The sequence below is a fragment of the Mchenga conophoros genome, linkage group LG1 (genome assembly GCF_057382185.1).
Source record: "Mchenga conophoros isolate Kocher_MC1m ecotype Shallow Benthic linkage group LG1, M_conophoros_male_GT1.1, whole genome shotgun sequence".
Lineage (NCBI taxonomy): Eukaryota > Metazoa > Chordata > Actinopteri > Cichliformes > Cichlidae > Mchenga > Mchenga conophoros.
In genome coordinates this window covers 11,452,862-11,473,107 of record NC_140526.1, presented here as the reverse complement: position 1 = coordinate 11,473,107, position 20,246 = coordinate 11,452,862, and the positions used below count along the sequence as shown (strand labels likewise).

At 40.0% G+C, this 20,246-nt stretch overlaps 2 protein-coding genes and 2 pseudogenes across 6 annotated transcripts; 2 read left to right on the top strand and 2 right to left on the bottom strand.

The window, feature by feature from the left end:
• Positions 1 to 1,050: 1,050 nt before the first annotated feature.
• LOC146582942 (GTPase IMAP family member 2-like) lies at positions 1,051 to 4,921 on the bottom strand. Of its 2 annotated transcripts, XR_014890062.1 has the most exons (4): positions 4,042 to 4,921; positions 2,686 to 2,789; positions 1,879 to 2,506; positions 1,051 to 1,763 (listed from the first exon to the last, which is right to left on the bottom strand). XR_014890062.1 is itself a non-coding variant. In XM_085258244.1 (3 exons), the coding sequence occupies exons 1-3, from the start codon at positions 4,122 to 4,124 to the stop codon at positions 2,292 to 2,294; spliced, it is 402 nt and encodes a 133-aa protein (XP_085114370.1). In that variant the 5' UTR covers positions 4,125 to 4,921; the 3' UTR covers positions 1,051 to 2,291. The 2 variants fall into 2 exon arrangements, 1 of the variants encoding a protein (XP_085114370.1); XM_085258244.1 differs by having other exon boundaries at positions 1,051 to 2,506.
• LOC146582941 (UDP-glucuronosyltransferase 2C1 pseudogene) lies at positions 4,085 to 8,128 on the top strand (annotated as a pseudogene). 2 transcript variants are annotated; one of them, XR_014890042.1, is made up of 2 exons: positions 4,085 to 4,248; positions 5,806 to 8,128. The product of XR_014890042.1 is annotated as a UDP-glucuronosyltransferase 2C1 pseudogene, transcript variant X1 (transcript). The 2 variants fall into 2 exon arrangements; XR_014890053.1 differs by lacking the exon at positions 4,085 to 4,248 and adding an exon at positions 4,592 to 4,728.
• Positions 8,129 to 9,473: 1,345 nt separating this feature from the next.
• On the top strand, positions 9,474 to 13,057 carry LOC146582940 (UDP-glucuronosyltransferase 2C1 pseudogene; annotated as a pseudogene). Its single transcript, XR_014890025.1, has 2 exons — positions 9,474 to 9,557; positions 10,334 to 13,057. The product of XR_014890025.1 is annotated as a UDP-glucuronosyltransferase 2C1 pseudogene (transcript).
• Positions 13,058 to 17,515: 4,458 nt separating this feature from the next.
• LOC146582939 (calcium homeostasis modulator protein 6) lies at positions 17,516 to 20,209 on the bottom strand. Its single transcript, XM_085259611.1, has 3 exons — positions 19,183 to 20,209; positions 18,125 to 19,001; positions 17,516 to 17,917 (listed from the first exon to the last, which is right to left on the bottom strand). The coding sequence occupies exons 2-3, from the start codon at positions 18,587 to 18,589 to the stop codon at positions 17,765 to 17,767; spliced, it is 618 nt and encodes a 205-aa protein (XP_085115737.1). The 5' UTR covers positions 18,590 to 19,001; positions 19,183 to 20,209; the 3' UTR covers positions 17,516 to 17,764.
• Between the last annotated feature and the right edge of the window lie 37 nt (positions 20,210 to 20,246).

Genomic DNA, 20,246 nt, shown 5'->3' with positions numbered 1-20,246 from the left:
GTTGAGAAACTGCTTTTTCAATGATCTTACTTAAAAACGGGAGATTTGAGATCGGCCTGTAGTTGTTCATTTGTGTCTTGTCAAGATTGTCCTTTTTCAGTATAGGTTTGATTACAGCAGTTTTTAGTGATTCTGGAAACACACCTGATAATAAAGAAAAGTTGACGATCTGTAACAGGTCTGACTCTAAAGTCTTTGAGACCTTTTTGAAAAAACTTGTTGGCAGGACATCTAAACAGCAGGAGGAGGAGTTCAGTTGACCTAAGATGTCCTCCAGGTCTTTGCTGTTAATAGGTTGAAACTGTTTCATGGTGTTTAAACAGTTTTTTGGTGGACACAGTACATATCCTGGATCTGCTGTTGATGTACCAATTGCTTGTCTAATTTTTTGGATTTTTTCAGTGAAGAATTTGGCAAAGTCATTGCAGGCCATGGTCGAATGAAGTTCAGCTGCCACTGACACAGGAGGGTTTGTTAGCCTGTCAACTGTAGAAAATAAGACCCGAGCATTATGGCTGTTTTTAGTGATGATGTCAGAGAAGTAGGACCTCCTTGCATTCCTCAGTTGTAAATTATAATTGTGAAGTTTCTCTTTATAAATGTCATAATGAACCTGGAGGTTTGTTTTTCTCCATCTGCGCTCAGCTTTCCTACACTCTCTTTTTTCATTTTTCACCAGTGTGGAGTTTCTCCATGGAGACTTTTTCCTTCCAGAGATAACCTTCACCTTAATGGGAGCAATAGTGTCCATTACATTTAACATGTTAGCATTAAAGCTATTGACGAGCTCATTGACTGAACCTCTGGACAGGTCAGGTGTTAATGGGAAGACCTGGTTAAAAATTGCACTACTGTGTTCAGTTATACACCGTTTTGTGATCACTGTTGTTGATATATTTGTGTGGGCTGAGATTTTACTTTCAAAGAAAACACAGTAATGATCAGACAGGCCCACATCAGACACAGTAACCTTTGAAATGCTCAGGCAAGATGAAGAACAAGATGAAGAACAAGAAAAAGAAGAATACAACACACAGACGCTTCTGAGTTTTATTTTATTTTATTTGAAATTACACATATGATACAACTGAGGCAATCTGGAAGGCCATACCTTTTAGGGACATGCGCAATAGGGAGGGTGCGTTTTTAAAATGCCCCCCTCCCCCCCTGGGGCTGTATTTTTGATTACAATATCAACAAACTGTCCGTGTTTCAGGTGCTCGGTGCTGTACAGCGCCTTCGGTGGTTGTGAATACATGATCAGGAGACGTTGAATGGAAGGAATGAAACGCGGCGTGAGGAGTCTTTTCCTGATGCTGTAATAATGTTCAGCGTAAAAGTCATCCTCCAAGTGTCACAGCGGGATGGAACGGACACACGCACAGGCTCTGAGTTGGGAAACACAAGAATCTTTATTACAGCACACCAGGTGATCTATTTACAGAGGTGAGGGGGAAGCCGGGCTCCGGGGGTCCACACACAAAGGGAAAAGACGCTGAAAGTCCACACGCACTCCGTCCACTCCTCACGCTCCTCTCCACACTCCACAGAAAACACGATGACGTACTCCACTCCTCGCACACTCAATCACTCAGGAAACACAGGGGTTGGTCCAGGGAAGGCGGGTCGGCAACGGTCCAGCGACGAGAAACACAGAGCTGCCGTCTTATAAAGGAGCTGGAACACTCTCGTAATGAGCCACAGGTGCGTGATGGCGACCGGGTGTGTGGACCAAGGGCAGAAGCCCACAGGTGAGCTCCGCCCTGGCAGAGGGAGGAGGGAAAGAGAGGAAGGGAGAGAGCAGGAACAAAATGAAAAACATATGTAGCCATACTGAGCCGGCCGGGTAGGCACAGGGACCCTGACACCAAGACTCACAGACACTCGTGTTGTCTCTGGCTGGGGTGATTGGTCTTGCACCCGTTGCATGCTTCGGTGCGGTACTCGTTGATCACTAGGTTGAGTAGGTGATACACCTACGCAGTTTTCACGGTATCGACGAGTAAAGAAGACGCCCAACCGTCAAGCTCGGCGTCTTTAACTGAGAATATCCAAGGGCTCCACCAAGCCCCATGAAAACATAAGATGTAAAGTACGCTCCTGTGCCAAATAATCCCAGGGAAGCGAGGCGGAAGAATTCACACCGCTCCTTCAATTCGATCCTCTCCTCTTCTTCCCTTTTTCTTTGTTCTTCCTCCTTTCTCCTCTTCAGCCTTTCTCCTTCGAGCTTCTTCTGGGCCGCCTTATACATCTCGTTGGTGTAGTGGTTTCCTCCATTGAAATCCACCATTTCATCCAAAAGACAGCCCCAGAGTGTCGATCACAGCGATATTTCTACCGCCTTCGCCCTCTGCCTCTTTTCTGAGACAGCCGTCGATGACAGACTCAGGCGAAACGTCTTCTTTGAAAGCGTTCGCATCCCCCAGGATGGTGTTTCTGGATGCACTCTTTCCCGATCCTGTTTTACCGACCAGAAGGAGTCTCAGTTCTTCACGGGTCGCAGAGCCTGCGGGGTTGGGGAAATGATAGTAACATTTTAATTATTCTAGAAAAAAAAAAAAACATAAAACACTACGTTACACTAGGCTATTCTTTTGTTATCTTTGTATTGATGTTGACAGCAAGCAGTTTGTCCACATAAAGCGAGTACCACAAGCAGCACACAACCCTGGGATTGCACTTTACCTTTGTATCGATGTTGACAGCGAGCAGTTTGCCCACATAACGCCAGTAGCACAAGCAGCACACATCCCTGGATCTGGCCTTTGGTCGCCAACATTTTCAGTAAGCTAAGAAAAGAAGAAAGAAAAAAGAGGTGAAATTAAGGCACATTCAAGGAAAGTATTTCAGATCAGATTAGCAAGTTAAACCACACTGAAAATACACGTTGAATAAACCATGGCCCCAAACTGGTCGGTTGTCCCATGTGTTTCCCCCGTAGCTGCTCCAGACGCACACACAATGAGCCCTGGTTTCACGACACAGGCGTAGCAACAACCTCCTTCTACTCCTCACTGCCTCCTGTATGTGTGTGTGTGTGTGTGTGTGTGTGTGTGTGTGTGTGTGTGTAGGAGGTACTGGGCTCCTCACAGACGGTGGTGTTCGCGAAACCCACTAGGGGTGGGTTTTGATAATCGATTTATCGATTAAAATCGATTCTGGCTTGGATAACGTGATATCGATTCATTAAAATCCTGAATCGATTTTTTAATATAATATAATATAATATGTTTTGGGCATATAATATAATATGCCCGAAACGCCAGAATCTCAGGTTAAACCTCACAAAATTTCAAGAACCACCAAACAGCTAAAACAGTAAATGAGAGCAGGTACACAGATTCTGCACAAAGATGTACAATTTGTACGTCAATTTTGTACTTTTTTTTTACATTAGTAATTCCTTTTGTGCATAATTTTATATTATTGTTAATAATAAATTAATTAAAGCAACAAAACAACCTGAAGAGCCGGTTCGGAGCTGAAAGAGCTGGGTCTTTTTAGTGAGCCGAGCCGAAAGAGCCGGTTCTCTAAAAAGAGCTGAAAATCCCATCACTACTACATAGGCTATATATCGACATATGAAAGTCTTATATATTATAAACCAATAAATTTAGAATGGTTGCAAATTTAGAAACGATCAAACCTCATTAAGGTCGCATAACATTTACATGACATTACACAGAAACAAATATAAAGCTAAGAATTAAGAATCATTCAAACAAAATTACAAAATGAATACAGAATGACTTATCCATTAAGAAATGCAGCTTCAATATAAACCTTTAAATGTATAACAAAAAGAATCTGCATAACTAATGCTTAATAGCATGTAAAGTATAAAAACATCTTTCCAGATTATGCAGATTATTTTTCATAAAACACACCAACACTACATCTGAAGACAACAAGGATTAACGCCTACAGACTGTGCTGACAAAACACTGGAATTTAATTCCTTATTCAGTGAAAATGAAAGTGTACAATTTCAGTTAATTCATAAATGACGCACTAACTTTGATCCAGAATACATAAACACACCTTTGCTTTCCAAGTATCCCCGTCACCTTTGAACACAGATAGATAGGGTTATTACTTCCTGCCTTCCAGGCTTCAACGTGCATCCTGGATTGTGATTCAGTTCTTCTCTATCCTGCATAGCAACATTAATTGAACAGATTTCGTTCATTGGCGCTCTGGAAAACAGGCTCTTTACATTTCTTGTGTGGAGAAACCAAACGTCCAGCAGTAAGTAGAAACGCTCTGTGTTAATGTGACTGTATATACGGGAAATTAACTTAACCTTGCTACTCCACGTAAAAGCTCTGCTCAAATTGCGATTTGAGTTAGTGGCCTACTCTTAAGCTTTGTGAGTTTTTGTGGAGAACACCGAGGCTCTCTGCTCTAGTCCCCGGGTCGTTGGGGCTTCCTGTTTAGCTGCAGAGTTGTTTACAGCGCTGTCGGCCGCTGTTTTTCCCCCTTTTATTTACTTCCGTGTGTGTGAGTGTGTGGTTATAAGTAGTTTTAAACCTTGTGATCCACAAAACAGCATAACAGTAAAAGGAGAACTGACTGCCTTACAGTCAGTGCAGGAGCAGCGGATTTGCAGTTTGGACGCATAGGTGTTAACGTCTTCTGCCCTGATAGCAGCTGGGGAAGGACTATCCTCCGCCTGTGAGCGCCTTGGCACGGGTGAGGTGCCCACGGCAGTACCGCTGCTTATTGAGAGTAAGAGCGATACGCGTTTTCACGTCAAAAAGTCGTCATAAATAAGTCTCCAATAATACCAGGAAAAGTCGCCAGATTTGTCGCTAGTCGCTTTTTAGAAAAAAGTCGCTAAGGGGGTCTAAAAACTCCCAAAATATAGAGACAAAGTCGCTAAGTTGTTAACACTGCGCAGGCTTGCTGCTGCTAAAATTAAACAGAGCTCCCTGAAAGGCACAGCCAATCACATTGGCCATATTTGTCACGTGACGTAGGACTCCAGTAGCGAGCGTAATTTAACTTTTTCTGCACCGCTGGGTGAATGAGACGTTGACAGATCGTTTTTTCTTTCTACCGGTTTTCTTTTTATTTACTCGAAGAGATCAAATTATTGGTGGGGACAATTCAATCATCACTGGATATTGGTGGGGACATGTCCCTTCCGTCCATGCCAAATCTACGCCCTTGCTTTGAATACACAGGGAAAAGAAAACAAACTGGAGGCTGGCTTGGCTGCAAGTCTCGAATTGGAGGCTGGCTTGACACAAGTCGGTTTTGCGCTATACAAATCAGCCCTCTTAACACTGTGACCTTTCCAGGTGAAAGAAACGATAGTGATCACAGTGAGTAGAAAACCTGGGTGAATGTGGCTGGTTTTATGTCGGTTGAGGAATGTTGCTGAAATGTACAAGTTAACTTTGCGGAAAATGGTGCTCAGAACGCGGATAGTCTGGGAATCACATTTAAACTTAATAACTAACAGACCGCATTAATTAAAATAATGATAATTACGAAACACCGTAAATGTTAGTCTGTTTTAACGACTGGTCATCCTCAATAAATATTTTTAATGCGATGCATTTTTGTCAAGCACACTGACTTTCGAAGTTTACAATGGTGAAAAATGAGGAAGTAATATTGTCTCTTTAACGATGGAATGAAATTGCAACTGAATTAGAGAAGAAAAAAACCCGAAGACGCTATTTGAAATCAAAACAGTGCATTTCCACTGCTAAAAAAATGAAAGAAACATATTACAATATATTAATTTCGTGACAGAAGTCATGCCGGTAACTTTTTTGTTTGTTTGTGTTTTTTCAGATGAGGGTGTTCTGCTGCTGTACTGCTTTCCTGCTGCTCATCCTTATTCCCACAGCCTGTGAAGGAGGCAACATTTTAGTCTTTCCCTCTGAAGGCAGCCACTGGGTAAACATGAACATTCTACTAAAAGCTTTACACTCCAGAGGACACAACATCACTGTTTTACGTCCCAGCAACAGCTGGTACATAAAAGATGACTCATCCTATAATACCATTACAGTTCTAGTGGAGAATCTCTTGGATCAGAAGTTCATCACAAGACTTGTGTCTGACTCCATACAATTTGAACGAGGGGCCCTCCCCTTGACGAGTTTTCTTCAAATGAGTGGAGGGATGATCAGCTTAATTCTTGATGTTCATAAAGCTGTAGCTAATTTTGTATCTGCAATACTAGATGACAATGACTTGATAAGAAAACTAAAAGATAGCAAGTTTGACCTGTTGCTTGCTGACCCCTGCTGGGGTGGTGGAGTCATTGTGGCCAAATATTTGAACCTTCCTTTGGTTTATAATGTTCGCTGGGTATTAGGTACAGAGGCTCATTTTTCCATAGCTCCATCACCATTATCTTACATTCCTGTGACTGGAACTGGCAATACTGTCGAGATGACCTTTTTTCAGAGAGTTAAAAACATGCTTTTACACATCATAACTCAAACACAGGACAGCCTGGCGTTTAAACTAGTATACCAGAAAACAGCTGACAAATATCTTGGGCCTGGTCATGATTTTAATGAGTTAATGACTGATGCAGACATTTGGCTGATGAGAGTGGACTTTGTGTTTGAGTACCCACGGCCCACAATGCCTAATGTTGTTTATATTGGAGGGTTCCAGTGCAAACCTGCTAAACCTCTGCCTCAGCACTTGGAGGACTTTGTGCAGAGTTCTGGAGACTATGGCTTCATCCTCATGTCTCTGGGAACATTTGTGACTGAACTTCCTTCTGACATGGCAAATGAGATCGCTGCAGCTTTTGCTAAACTACCACAGAAAGTCATCTGGAAGTATAAAGGTGACAGACCAGCCAATCTGGGTAATAACACTTTACTGGTGGACTGGATGCCACAGAATGACCTTTTGGGACATCCAAAAATAAAACTGTTTGTGGCACATGGAGGAACAAATGGAGTCCAAGAAGCTATTTATCATGGAGTCCCAGTTGTGGGCATATCCTTTTTTTTTGATCAATATGACAACCTGCTACGTCTGAAAGAGAGGGGGGGCGCTAAGATACTTACATTAACTACAGTGGACAAAGACAACAACTTCCTGAAGGCCATAGAGGAAGTCCTGAGTGATCCCTCGTACAGGGCGAACATGCAGAGACTTTCCAGGCTACACAGAGATAAGCCAGTAAAGCCACTGGATAACGCCCTCTTCTGGATAGAGTTTGTCATGAGGCACAAAGGAGCAGCTCACCTGAAAGCACAGTCCTACAGAATGCCCTGGTATTCCTACCACTCTGTAGATGTAGTTTTGTTCCTGGCTGGAACTATGCTGCTTGTGCTTTTAGCAGTTTTTTTCTTTATTAAATGTTTATACGCTGCAGTGTGTAAATATAAAGTGAAACGTGAGTGATAACGTGAGGTATTTTAGTGGGGTCGTGGGCTGATCTTGACTTCCTGGTTTGCCTGAACTAATGCCATGTTCAGCTTTTTTGTAAATGATCATTAGCCATAATTATGATATAAAATGCAGCTGCATCTTTCTTTTTTGCGTCTTCTGCAATTTATTCTAACCTCAGCTCAACAGTATTGCAATAACAAGTTGTATTTGTCAGTTTCGGAAAGGCTCATTTTCTCTCATCACTCAATGAGTAAAGACAAGAAGGATTAATCCATACTGTAAGGCACCATTTTGTCTTAAGCTGAATAAAGGCAGAACAAAAACTGATATTAGTGCAATTTAAATTCCATTTCATATGCATTCATGAGTTAAACCAAAAAAATCCCCCAAAGTTCCACATATCATAGGGATCACTGTAAATAAACTGCTCACCTCTGGGAATTTAAAATATCTCCTGAGTTTGGTTACCTACTGCTTTCTTTGATGCTTGAGCAAAACTACTTTAAACCCTCTTAAAGGATAACATGGAGAGATTTACAAGGCTACAAGATAAGAATACAAGAAAGCCACTGGATAGCTCAGTCTTCTGGATATAGTTTTACCTGAAAGCAGAGTCCTAACATACCCTGGTGTTCTTACCACTTTGTAGATATAGTTTTGTTTCTAGTTGGAATCATGCTGCTTGTGCTTTTAACTGTTGTTTATCTTGTAATGTGATGAAACACTGCATTATGTACAAATAAAAAGAAATATGAGTAATCAGAAAGTAAGGATTTTCTTAACTTTTTCAATTTTATATCATCATTTCATTTTCTTATGATATTTCAGCAAATTTAATAATAAATAAAACACTTAAAATTATTCATGGCTAAACCACAAAATTGAGCTTTTTTTTTAATGCAAACTCACCAGTGCACTCACCTGCCATCGTCTGTTACTGCTGTTTGGCTTACTGAATCTAATCCATTGTACAGATAGAAATGTGTTTCGTTATAGGAAGGACCCAAAGGTTTATTTTTTGTGTAATAAATACATTTAAGTCAGATTCACTGTAGTCAAAAGAACATTTCACACTGCAGTAATTAATGTGAAGTGTTGTGGTTCTGTTGTGCTCTGACCTACCTGCCCCTCCATGTAGAAACATGGAAAGCCTGAGGCAGGGAGATGGAACAGGTATCAACAACAGATGTGACCCTGATCAAGTTAGAAGGCATGAAAAGAAACAGCTGGGAAGGTGGTGGGCTGTAAAGTGGTCAGCACATGTGCCAGAAACTGTAGGCAAGATAAATCAGCTTGAATAGAACAACCTATGTGTAATTATCAGTAAGATCATTAGAAAGATACTTGGTATGGCAATGGGGAGGAATTGATGTCAGCTGTTATCATCTAGCCTAATGGGATTGTGGGTTAAGCCTGTCTTCGTGGGCTGAAGTAGTGGTATGATAAATTTGTTGTTCTAAAATAATTTCGGCTCAGAGAGACGAAATGTGTGCGGAGCTGGCGGCACCAAAACACTACTTGGTTTTCTGAGAGGCTCCATTTGATTACCATCATAAAACATAATAGTGGCATAAAATGCAGTTGCGTCTTTCCAATTTGCTACTTCTCCAACACATTCTAACTATAGCTGTACAGCATCGCAGTCACCAGTTGCATTTGAATGAAGAAAAGAAGGATTAGTCCATAAAATGCCACCAGCACACCGACAAGTTCTTTTTGTGTTCAGTGAAATAAAGCCACATTAATTTTAATCAGAACTGAAATGGCATCTCATGTGTTGCTTGTTCTGTATTCCATTATTCATTGCTAATAAATAAGGAGATGAATTTATTGTCTTCTTATAAGGAGTTTTGGGTAATATTTTTTAAAAATGGGGTAACTGTGATCAAGAGTTAGAGAACAAAACACACATAGTCACATCTAAATTTCATTGTAATGATTCAGTCAATGTATAACCTCATTATCGTATCACTGCTCTTTGCACACAGATTGATACCGTTATGCACTTTGCCTTACAAGGGTCTACTGAGGCAATGGGCAATAGTGCCTTTTGCATGGTGGCTCAGCTCCTCCCCTCTGGAGAGTACAAATACACACATGTCACGTTCAACATACTGGTGCTTTGAACAACAGTTCTCTTATCACCGTGACCTTTGCTGGATAAAGAAACTATTCATATTACAGTAAGTAGAAAAGCTTTCAGACTCAATAAACTGTTTAAATGCAGCACTATGCATACATTTAAACATATTAACCCTTTTATGTGGGGGACTGACTTTCAATACAAATAGTATTCTGTTGTTAAAAAGTAAAAAAAAAAAGTAACATTTGCTATAATAAAGTGAAAGCATACCATGTTTTTAGCAGCAATTTAAAAAATATAGATTTTATTTTTTATTTCTTGGAATGTTCATTTTAAAGGTAGGAAAATGCTCTCTAAAACATCTTAAACAATTATTAACAACCGTTTTACAATGCCTAGCAATAAAATTGTTTGGACACGGATTTAAAGTTAAATTTTTCTTTATTTTTTGACATTTTTTTGGCCTTTTTTGGGTTGGGGCTTCTACTACACTTGAATTTGAATGAGACCAGGAATACACACTGGGCATATAGTCTACCCACAGAGATAACACAGAGAGACAGATAAACATTCACACTCACATTCTCACCTACAGCCAATCTAGAATTTCAAAATAAGCCCTTTGTTGTACCCAGAGAACCTATAGAGGCACAGTTAGAATTTTTCAAACATTTTTTAAAAAAGATTAGGACATTATAATCTGTTTTTCTGTTTGAAAACTTAATTCGAACTTGCAGATAGTGTTTGCAAATTGTGTGAGAACATCCCTGTCTAGCTATCTTTATTTTTAGGTAGGTAGGGTAACATATCACTACATTTACACTCTGATTTTACAAATGACCTTCTTTATGCCAGTAAGTTGATTTTGAATTTCAGATGAGGGTCGTCTGCTGCTGCACTGCTTTCCTGCTGCTCATCCTAATTCCCAAAGCCTGTGAAGGAGGCAACATCTTGGTCTATCCTTCTGAAGGCAGCCACTGGATAAACATGGAAATTCTACTAAAGGCTTTGCACTCTAGAGGACACAATATCACCATTCTGCGTTCTAGTAAAAGCTGGTACATAAAAGATAACTCATCTTATTACAGTGCCTTTACAGTTCCAGTGGAAAACACCTTGGATCAGACATTCATCACAAGGATTGTAGCTGAGATCATAGAATTTGAACGAGGAGCCCTCCCCTTGATTAGTTTTCTCCACATGAGTGTGGGAATGTTTGGCACATTTATTGATGCCCACAAAGGCGTAGGTGCAGTAGTAACAGCAATGATGGATGACAGTGAGTTGATGAGAAAAATGAAAGACAGCAAGTTTGACCTGCTACTTGCTGACCCCTGCTGGGGTGGTGCCATCATTCTGGCCAAATATTTGAACCTTCCTTTGGTTTATAATGTTCGCTGGCTTATAGCTGCAGAGTCACATTTTTCCATAGCTCCTTCACCATTGTCTTATATTCCTATAACAGGAGCAGGGAATACTGACAAGATGACCTTTTTGCAGAGAGTTACAAACATGCTTTTGCACATTATAACCCAAATACAAAATGACCTCTTAGTTAGACTAGTATACCAGAAATTAACTGACAAATATCTTGGGCCTGGTCATGATTTTAATGAGTTAATGATTGCTGCAGACATTTGGCTGATGAGAGTGGACTTTGTGTTTGAGTACCCACGGCCCACAATGCCTAATGTTGTTTATATCGGAGGGTTCCAGTGCAAACCTGCTAAACCTCTGCCTCAGCACTTGGAGGACTTTGTGCAGAGTTCTGGAGACCATGGCTTCATCCTCATGTCTCTGGGAACATTTGTGACTGAACTTCCTTCTGACATGGCAAATGAGATCGCTGCAGCTTTTGCTAAACTACCACAGAAAGTCATCTGGAAGTATAAAGGTGACAGACCAGCCAATCTGGGTAATAACACTTTACTGGTGGACTGGATGCCACAGAATGACCTTTTAGGACATCCAAAAATAAAACTGTTTGTGGCACATGGAGGAACAAATGGAGTCCAAGAAGCTATTTATCATGGAGTCCCATTTGTGGGTATACCTGTGTTTTTTGACCAACATGACAACCTGCTACGTCTGAAAGAGAGAGGAGGAGGCAAAATACTTACATTAGCTACAGTGGACAAAGACTACAACTTCCTGAAGGCCATAGAGGAAGTCCTGAGTGATCCCTCGTACAGGGCGAACATGCAGAGACTTTCTAGGCTACACAGAGATAAGCCAGTAAAGCCACTGGATAACGCCCTCTTCTGGATAGAGTTTGTCATGAGGCACAAAGGAGCAGCTCACCTGAAAGCACAGTCCTACAGAATGCCCTGGTACTCCTACCACTCTGTAGATGTAGTTTTGTTCCTGGCTGGAGCTATGCTGCTTGTGCTTTTAACCACTTTCTACCTTATTAGGTGTATATACACTGGGATGTGTAAACGTAAAGTGAAACATGACTAATGATCAGTGCACAGATGGATTTGATAATGCATTGTGTCGTTTTAACTTCTCATTCTTGTTTGAGTACCTCATTCATATGAGGTTGTTATAAAAAAAACTTCATCATTATTAAAAGTCTGTGTTTCAAAATAATTCTGAGTGGATTAACTCTAACAAGATAAACATAATCAATGAAAAAAAATCCATTTTGTATCTTTACTTGAATATGTAGTTTTGTTATATTTTGCCTTTGTTTAAAAGGGAAAACAACTGCCTCTATGTTTGACAAACAATACATATCTTCTTAATGAAGAGATTTGAGAGGAATTCTCCGTTGATGGGACTTTAAATGATAATCTCATGCCAGGCAAATCTGAGTAATGATCCCATTTGAATTACAGAAAATGTTCTATTTAATTTGTAAACGCTGTCAGATCAGTCGCTTATTAATGCCAAGAATGACAGAATGGCACTGGCATAATGCTCTGGACACGCGTGTTTTTAGTCTTAAGAGAAAATGAATCAATGAATGAACAACTGAATGGTTGTCAGTTTTACTTTAATCGAATGCAGCATTCAGTTGAAATACAAAAAATGTCGGTGTAAATGTAACTTAAAATTGAATCAAGACCGGTCATGTCACATTGCAGAGTAACGCATTCCTCTCGTCACATTGCATTTTTGTCATAACTCATTAACGTGACGCGTTACAGTACTAAATTCGGTAATCACATCGGGTAACATTTAGGCCTTACTTTGGTTACAATGATTATTCAGTACGCCGAGCGAATAAAAAGTGCAACAAAAAGCACAAAACGTGTCTTCTTCCTGCCCGTTGACACTATGATTTTGGTTCCTGTGTAGGGAGGAGGAAATGGTGGAGCCATAGACATACATAAATGTATGTCCATGGGTGGAGTAGTCTACAACTTTTGAGGAGTGGAGGTTTGGACAATATGTTTCATTTTTAGTTAAAGGACAAGCACGTGATTATTAAGAGCAACAGGACGACATAAAACACTTGTATTAGATTGTCAACACAACATCGGCTCGTTCCAAGCATCTGCAGTGACAGCATGCTGGCTCAGAACTAGCGAAGATCTTCAACAGGCAACAAAGGTAGTAAGGAGCACTCTGTAGCCTCCATTTCTACGTCTTTTTAATAGTAGCTTTGAGGTTTCTTTAGGCTGGTATTCAGCTTTGTGTTGTCGGTTTTGTGGTCATGCAATCAGTAAAGAAAGCGTGTCTCTCTCCCTCTCTCTGTGCGCGTTTGTGTGTGTGTACAAATAAGGAGCAATATGTAACGCTTTACTTTTTATGAGTAACGATCCCAGCACTGGTCAGGAGTGTGCACACACATGAAGCCTATCAGCTTCAGTATGAAAACATCGAATCGCGGAAGAATAGTAACAATAAAGCTAAACAATAAAGTGAGACTCGGGTTTGGATTACACAATGCATTAGTGACACAAAGAAAGCGCAACATAGGAAAATGTAATCACTACGGCCAAGGCGAGAACACTGATCAGAAGAATAAAAAAATTAATTATTTCTTAAATAATTATATGACCTTATATATTTTGCAAAAGAACTAAAGAAATTACATTACTGAGTATTACCGAGTATTCAGTATCAGTACCCGACTCAAATGTTTTTGAGTCGGGTTTGTTTTCCCACAGCTGGTGGCGGTAATGCACCAATTCATAGTTTTCTAACCAAGACGAATTTCAAGTAAGTTTAAAAAGAAGAAGTGCTGTATGAAACTTGTGCAAAGCTTAGTGGAACGCTTGTAGTAACTGCAAGGCTGTTGTCACGCAGTAAGGCTTGTTAAATTGAAACTGAAGCGCTTATACCCATTCTTATTAAAGTTAAAGCTGATTAAAGTTAATTGGATAGATGGGTTGGTGATTTGATAGATTGCGCTCAGGCTAAGTGGTTAGACATAGTGATAATGACCTTTTTGACTTTATAAGCGTGACTTATTGAATACAATAAACATGCTTCACAAGTGGAAGAGTCTCTATTTACAACCGTGCACAGGTCTATATGAACACATAATTCTTGGATCAGTGCCTGCCTTTTATTCTAGAGCCAAATTCAAGATAGTCATTTTAGAGATAATTGTTTATTTTTTAGTGTTAATGTGTTAATATTTTGCAGACTGGTTAAAATCTCATCGTTTCAGATCAGCATAGTTATTAATATAATATATTTTGGGTTGAAATGTCCAAAATGCAACTTCCTTTTAAACAGACAAGAACTTAACCGTCACAGGCTTTGCACAACTGCAGGGGTGCGGCCAAAAAAAGACAAAAAAGACAAAACAAAAAAAAACAGAAAGTCTTGTTTTTTTCTTCCACCTTCACTTGTTTCAACTTAACCCACTCCAACTGTGCCTTGTCAGTTTGAAGGAGACGTACAACAAAACTAAGAGCATTTAACTGTAAGTTAAGTTGTTATTCATGCTATTATTTGGCTGTGTTTGTTTTTTGTTGTACTAATTGAGTAGGTTTATATAACACATGCAGCATGACTCGCATTATATATCAAACGCACAGCACTAACTGCCGAGAACATTTTAGTGAGTGTCTGTATGTGTGTGTTCACACAACTGTCATTGCTAAGATATGCTTGACAAGTGTCAACAGTTACCCTTTTTTATATGCTTTGTTGGTTAATCTGCTATCTAAATTCTTCAATCTTTGTCAATATTTCAGTGTCATTTTTAGAGACATGCATGTAAAGGAATCACTTTTTAAGTGATTCCTTTACATGCATGTACTGGGGGTTCTAGTGCACATGGGCCCATTGGGTTTTATGAGACACTGTTCACTTGCTGTGAGAGAGACAAAAATACCTAACCATATCTACATAGCTACTGTAAGTCTTTTTTTCAGTTCAGAACACTGTATCTCTGGCTCATTGCATACTTATCTGGTTAAACAGGAACATCTGAAACCAAAAAATCATCAGTCATCTTCAATGACTTGCATTCAGTGCTTTTATCTGGGTCACAGCACTTTAAAGAGACTTCTTTGTTGACATGCCAACTAAGTTTGTGATGTAACCATAACATTTATAGCTTTTGTTTTTGGTTTGACACAAAAGAAAGTGTGGAAAACTACCCTTACCAGTTTTTTTTGTTTTGTTTTGTGTGTGTGTTTTCTTTTTTTTCTTTTTTTTGTGCTCCACTGCCAGATAGTGCCATGACAGGTAGTGGCGAGATTATAAATCTCCTAAACTAAATCCAAACATTTTAAAATATATAAGAAAACAGATGCATTTGATCTGTTAAACATGCAGAGATTACTTAATTTCTTAAGAGGAAGATGCCAAACATAGTCACGCTTACAAAATAATTTCTGTTCAGGGACACTGGGATCTGACACAGAATGCACGCAGAGCTCTTGGCACCACACAGCACTCTAATTTCCTGAGAGGGCTCCATGTGCTACATACACGTGAGGGCTGTCAGAAGGAATTTTCTCATGCAAATAAAGAGACAATTGAATATAAAATCACTGCAGCTCTCTGTTATCCTGATATATCATTGGCCACTGTGCACACATTTGCTGTGATATCATTGTAACAACTCTCTGATATGTGTGTCCTGTTTTTCACCTCTGTTTCTATTTCAGAACACAGCGCTTATGAAGATTTGAAGATGTTTTTGTCACTGGCTTCCATCCTCTCTTTTTTGACTGTTTTTATTCCTGTCGCACATTCTGGAAAAATTCTGGTATTTCCACATGATGGAAGCCACTGGGTGAACATGAGAGTACTTGTTGAAGAGCTCCATTTGCAGGGACACAATGTGACAGTGATTTGGAATGCAGACAGCTGGTACATCAGTAAAACGTCTCCACGTTACAATGTAATCACAGTGGATGTTGATGGTGGTGGAAATGAAGATTTTTTTCGTGCATTTGTCTCTGAGGTTATTAAAATTAAGCGAAGCATGGGGTCTGCATGGTCTCACTTTGCTTTACAAATGGAGTTAAAAGACAAATTCTATGAACTGCACAAAAAAGTCTGTGAAGTGATTGTGTTCATCTTTGAAATAGAATTAAATAAAAGTGTGACCAAAGCATATTTGTACTGTTCATTAATTTCTGTGCTGTGGAGAATCTGCTCTCATTTTCTTCTAATCATCTGACTTTACGAGTTTAGTGACTCCATGTGACTTCACTCTGTTCAGCTATCTTTGAAAGGTTTTCTTAATTGCAGTGTTTTCCCCTGCTGTGGTCTGGAATCCTATGCACACTACAACTATTACTAATGGGAATATCTGGAAAAACACGCATGCATCCATTTTCTGAACATGGATGCATGTTAAGGAAATCATCACTTCAAGTTGAAGGGATGTTGGAGCCTATCCTAGCTTACATATTGCGAAGGCAGGGTACACCCTTGACAAGTCACCAGGGTGTACCCAGGGTAAGCGCTTAGAGACAAACAACCTTACAATCACATCTATAGCCAATTTAATCACCAATTAACCTAACAAGCATGACTTTGGATCATGGGAGGAAGCTGCACCTGGAGGGAGCCCACACAGGCTCAGAGGAGAACATGCAAACTATGCACAGAAAGGCCCCAGTGAACCAGAAAAGTTCTTGCAGTACTAACCAGTGCATCACGGCACTGCTCTTGTAGGTGAGGTTTCATAACAAACAGCTACACCATTTGCCATTTCCTAAAGTCCTAAAGAGTAATTTTACAACAGCATTTTTTAATTCAAATAATATATTTTATCTAGCACTACATAATTTTTGTAATGCAAGCTCGAGAGATGCTACGTTTTATCTTCAAGAGCCAATCAAACTGAAAGACAACTCAAATTCTCAAGACCGCAGGTTTATAAGGGCTATGACAAATGACCATACAGAGTATTTTACTTCAATAAATAAATTTTTTATTACAAAAAGATTAAAAAACATACAGGAAGTATTGTTATAGAAAGTATGTAAATGGGAAACAGGTGAAACATTAAGAATTTCACTTAAGTCTGAATTTTTACTGTTACCAAAAAGTAAACATAACGGGGGTCTAACATCTTTTGCTACAGGAGGGAAAACAAGAAGTGAAGTTTCAGTTTAGAGAAGTGAAATTTTCACATTCTTCTTTTAGCAATCACACATTAAAAAAACAATAGTACAAGTCAACTAATGTTAGTCGGATCAATATTAGCTGCCTGGTGGATTTCACTTGTGTTAAGATAAAAACACAAACAAAAAAAAATTTAAAAACTTGATTACATGACAAAGTGAAATATCAGTTTTAAGGGCAAAAACAAACATGCTAAAAATTAAATGCACATACGTGTGCAGTAAAATAAGACTTGGGTTAAGAACTAGCTAACTAAGGACAAAAATTCAAAAAACAAAGAGACGTTTTATTGAAAGTAACGACGCTTAACAGTTTCTCTTCCTCCTGGCTCCTGCCTTGTCATCAAGTAGTCTAATAAAACAGATGAATCAGCTGAATTGGCGATCGATGTACTAATCCATTACTTTATGTAGCTTTTGCAGACAAGACACGAAAAGAGAACCATATTTCTCAAAACACACCACAAAGTTTAGGTAAAACAACCCCCCCCCCCCCCCCCCACACACACACACACACACACACACGCACACAATACATTACAGGACAATAAGAGTTTTCACTAATATTGATATTATATGCATATTTATGAGGCTTCATTTGGCAGCATCAGTGGCTATTCAAAGGCACTGTATATCCCGCTTCCATGAGGAAAATACTCAAATGGTACAGCAGTTACAAAAACTTATAGTAAATGTCTGTTCCAAGTATTTACAAGTATCCGTGCCAGCAGGGCAGGTGTGGTGGGCGGTGTGTGTCCCCTCAAGATGTCCGGGTCCTTAGAGAGCTCATCCTGAGCACAGTGAGCTCAGCTACATTTGCATCCTGCATCTCCACATCTTGTTGGCAGCTTTCTCTGATTACATACACTATGAGACCCATACAGATGAAAATGAGGAGGACTATGCCTATAACCTAGGGTACAGAGGAGCACCACTTTGTTTAGTAAATATCAACATAAAAGGCATCATGTTGGTCAATAATCTCTATTAACAAAGCTATAAGAATGTTCACAGATGTAACAGCAATTAATATGTTCTATAGAGTGCATACTCAGAGATAAGTGCTCTCATTGTGTTCATCATATGCAGTGGTTTATTAACAAAAAAGTAATCTACTCACCTGAGAAAACACAAACAGCTGTTGTGAGCGGAGCATTAGTTCTTGTGTGGTGACATCTCCCTCTCTAATTGGCTCACACCATTTCTGTGGAGCTGCCTTGTCAACTAGTACAAATCTACCCTCCCAGTCTGTCATAGCACAAGCAAAGTATTGGCCATCGAGGAACAATAAAATCAGCCACACGATAGCGGGAACAAAACTGGAGAGGGACACAGTTTTCCTGCACCACATATCACATCTGCATCCTTGAATGATCAGCATCAAAGTGAAGGCCATGACGGCAGGAATGATGAAGAATGCTGATGAAAACAATCCGTTCCATTTAGGACTGCAAGGACACTCAAACTCCAGCTCCACCAGCTTCTCTAGTCCCATGAGGATAAAGCCAAAAGCCACATTTGATACCAGAGGACTGTTACTAAGTTCATTTTTCAGCCTGGTAAGCCATTGTTGTCTACTTTCCATACTAGATTGACCAAAGAATGAAGACAGTCGTTGTAAAAAACCCAAAAGAGGATCCTCCGTTGTGAACACATTGGCAACAGCTAAGTGATGCGTAATTAACGCATCCAGGGGTAAGTTTTCCCCTCAGGCAAAATGCCACACTTCCACTCTGATTGGTTTTGAACAAAAGAGGGTGTGCCGTCTGCTCTGACATTTCTATAGCTGATTGGGCTTTGTGAAGTTTCAGGTGGGGTTACTTTTTAAATGTGGTCTTCCATGGACAAACTGGAGGGAGGGCTGTAAAGTGGAGGGAAGTTTGTTCTGCAATTGAGCAAAGATTGGCATTTTCCAACAAAACACCCATGAAGGGGTAGCCATATATCCAAGGGCAGGCTTTTACATTGAAGAATCAATTTGCAATCCCCAATTCACACTGCAACAAAACAAAAAGGAAGGGATTTCAAAATGAAAATCATATTCAGCTAAATAAAGGACACATAATTTACCACACATAGCTACAGTTGTTAGTGCTTGAAGTCCTCAAGCGTTTCCCCCATTTGCTACAAGTGTTTGGAATTACAAAAATGGATGCAAGTTGACACTTTTCTCTTTACCTCTACTGACCACGGGAGGTCGCCCATGCAGCGGGACAGCGCAGATTAAGGATAGAAGAGGATTACAGGAGGCCATGTTGAACTTTCAAGGGGATGTGGTACATACAGCTCCAGAGCACCCAGGCTAGGGATGTGATGACATAATTTATAAATGACCTCAGTGAGCTCAAGAGCATCACCATAATCTCCTCACGTTAAAACCTGGCAGTATTTAGGCGCAATGAATAAAGGTCAGGAAAAACACCACTGATAAAAACTAAATTGCTTTCAGCTGATCTTCATATACACCTCAACTTATTTATAAAAAATCAATTATTCATACTCGTGTTATGGCAAGCACTTGACTACTGACCTGTCACTTTATAGGAGACGTTAATTTTGCAAGAGTTGTGGAACAGAGTTAGGGAATCATTTAGATTCAGACTGTAAAACAGTTATAGAAATAACTCTGAGAGGGACAAACATCCATTTCTAATGAGACACTATGAACACGAGCACCTGTCATCTCATAGAAATAATAATAATAATAAACTGTAATGGCTAAAGAGGCACATAATTACTGTCTGAGTTGCCAACACCATCAATTAGCTACATAGGATGTGATTTTGTGTATTCGTTCACGGTCATAAGCGCACTGGGCACGCGCAGCCTGTCGTTGCTGCCGTCGGTGTCCTACCAGCATCTGTTCCTCTTTTGGTATTAAAAATAGACCGGTGCTGATAACAGACTTATGTTTCGACTGCATCATTTGCCGTCGGGAATCTTTTGTGCGCTACTTTCATTTTAATCACCGAGCCGTGACCGCGAGAGCGCAAATGCGCATCGGTCTGCGCATCTTTGAATCTTCAGAACCACACTGTGGACAATCTCCCTGACATCCAAAGACCTCTCCCCCGCAATCCTACGAGGCTTCTTCGCCGTTTATGGCCGCACATCGGCATCCCTGAGCCGCCGGCCTCGTTCCGGACCTTTCACTCATCGCTGCTCTCAAAAGCTCTCAGAATCAGGGAGACATTTCTACACCAAATTGAAACCGTCCTCGGCTGGCTATTTTTAAAGAACCC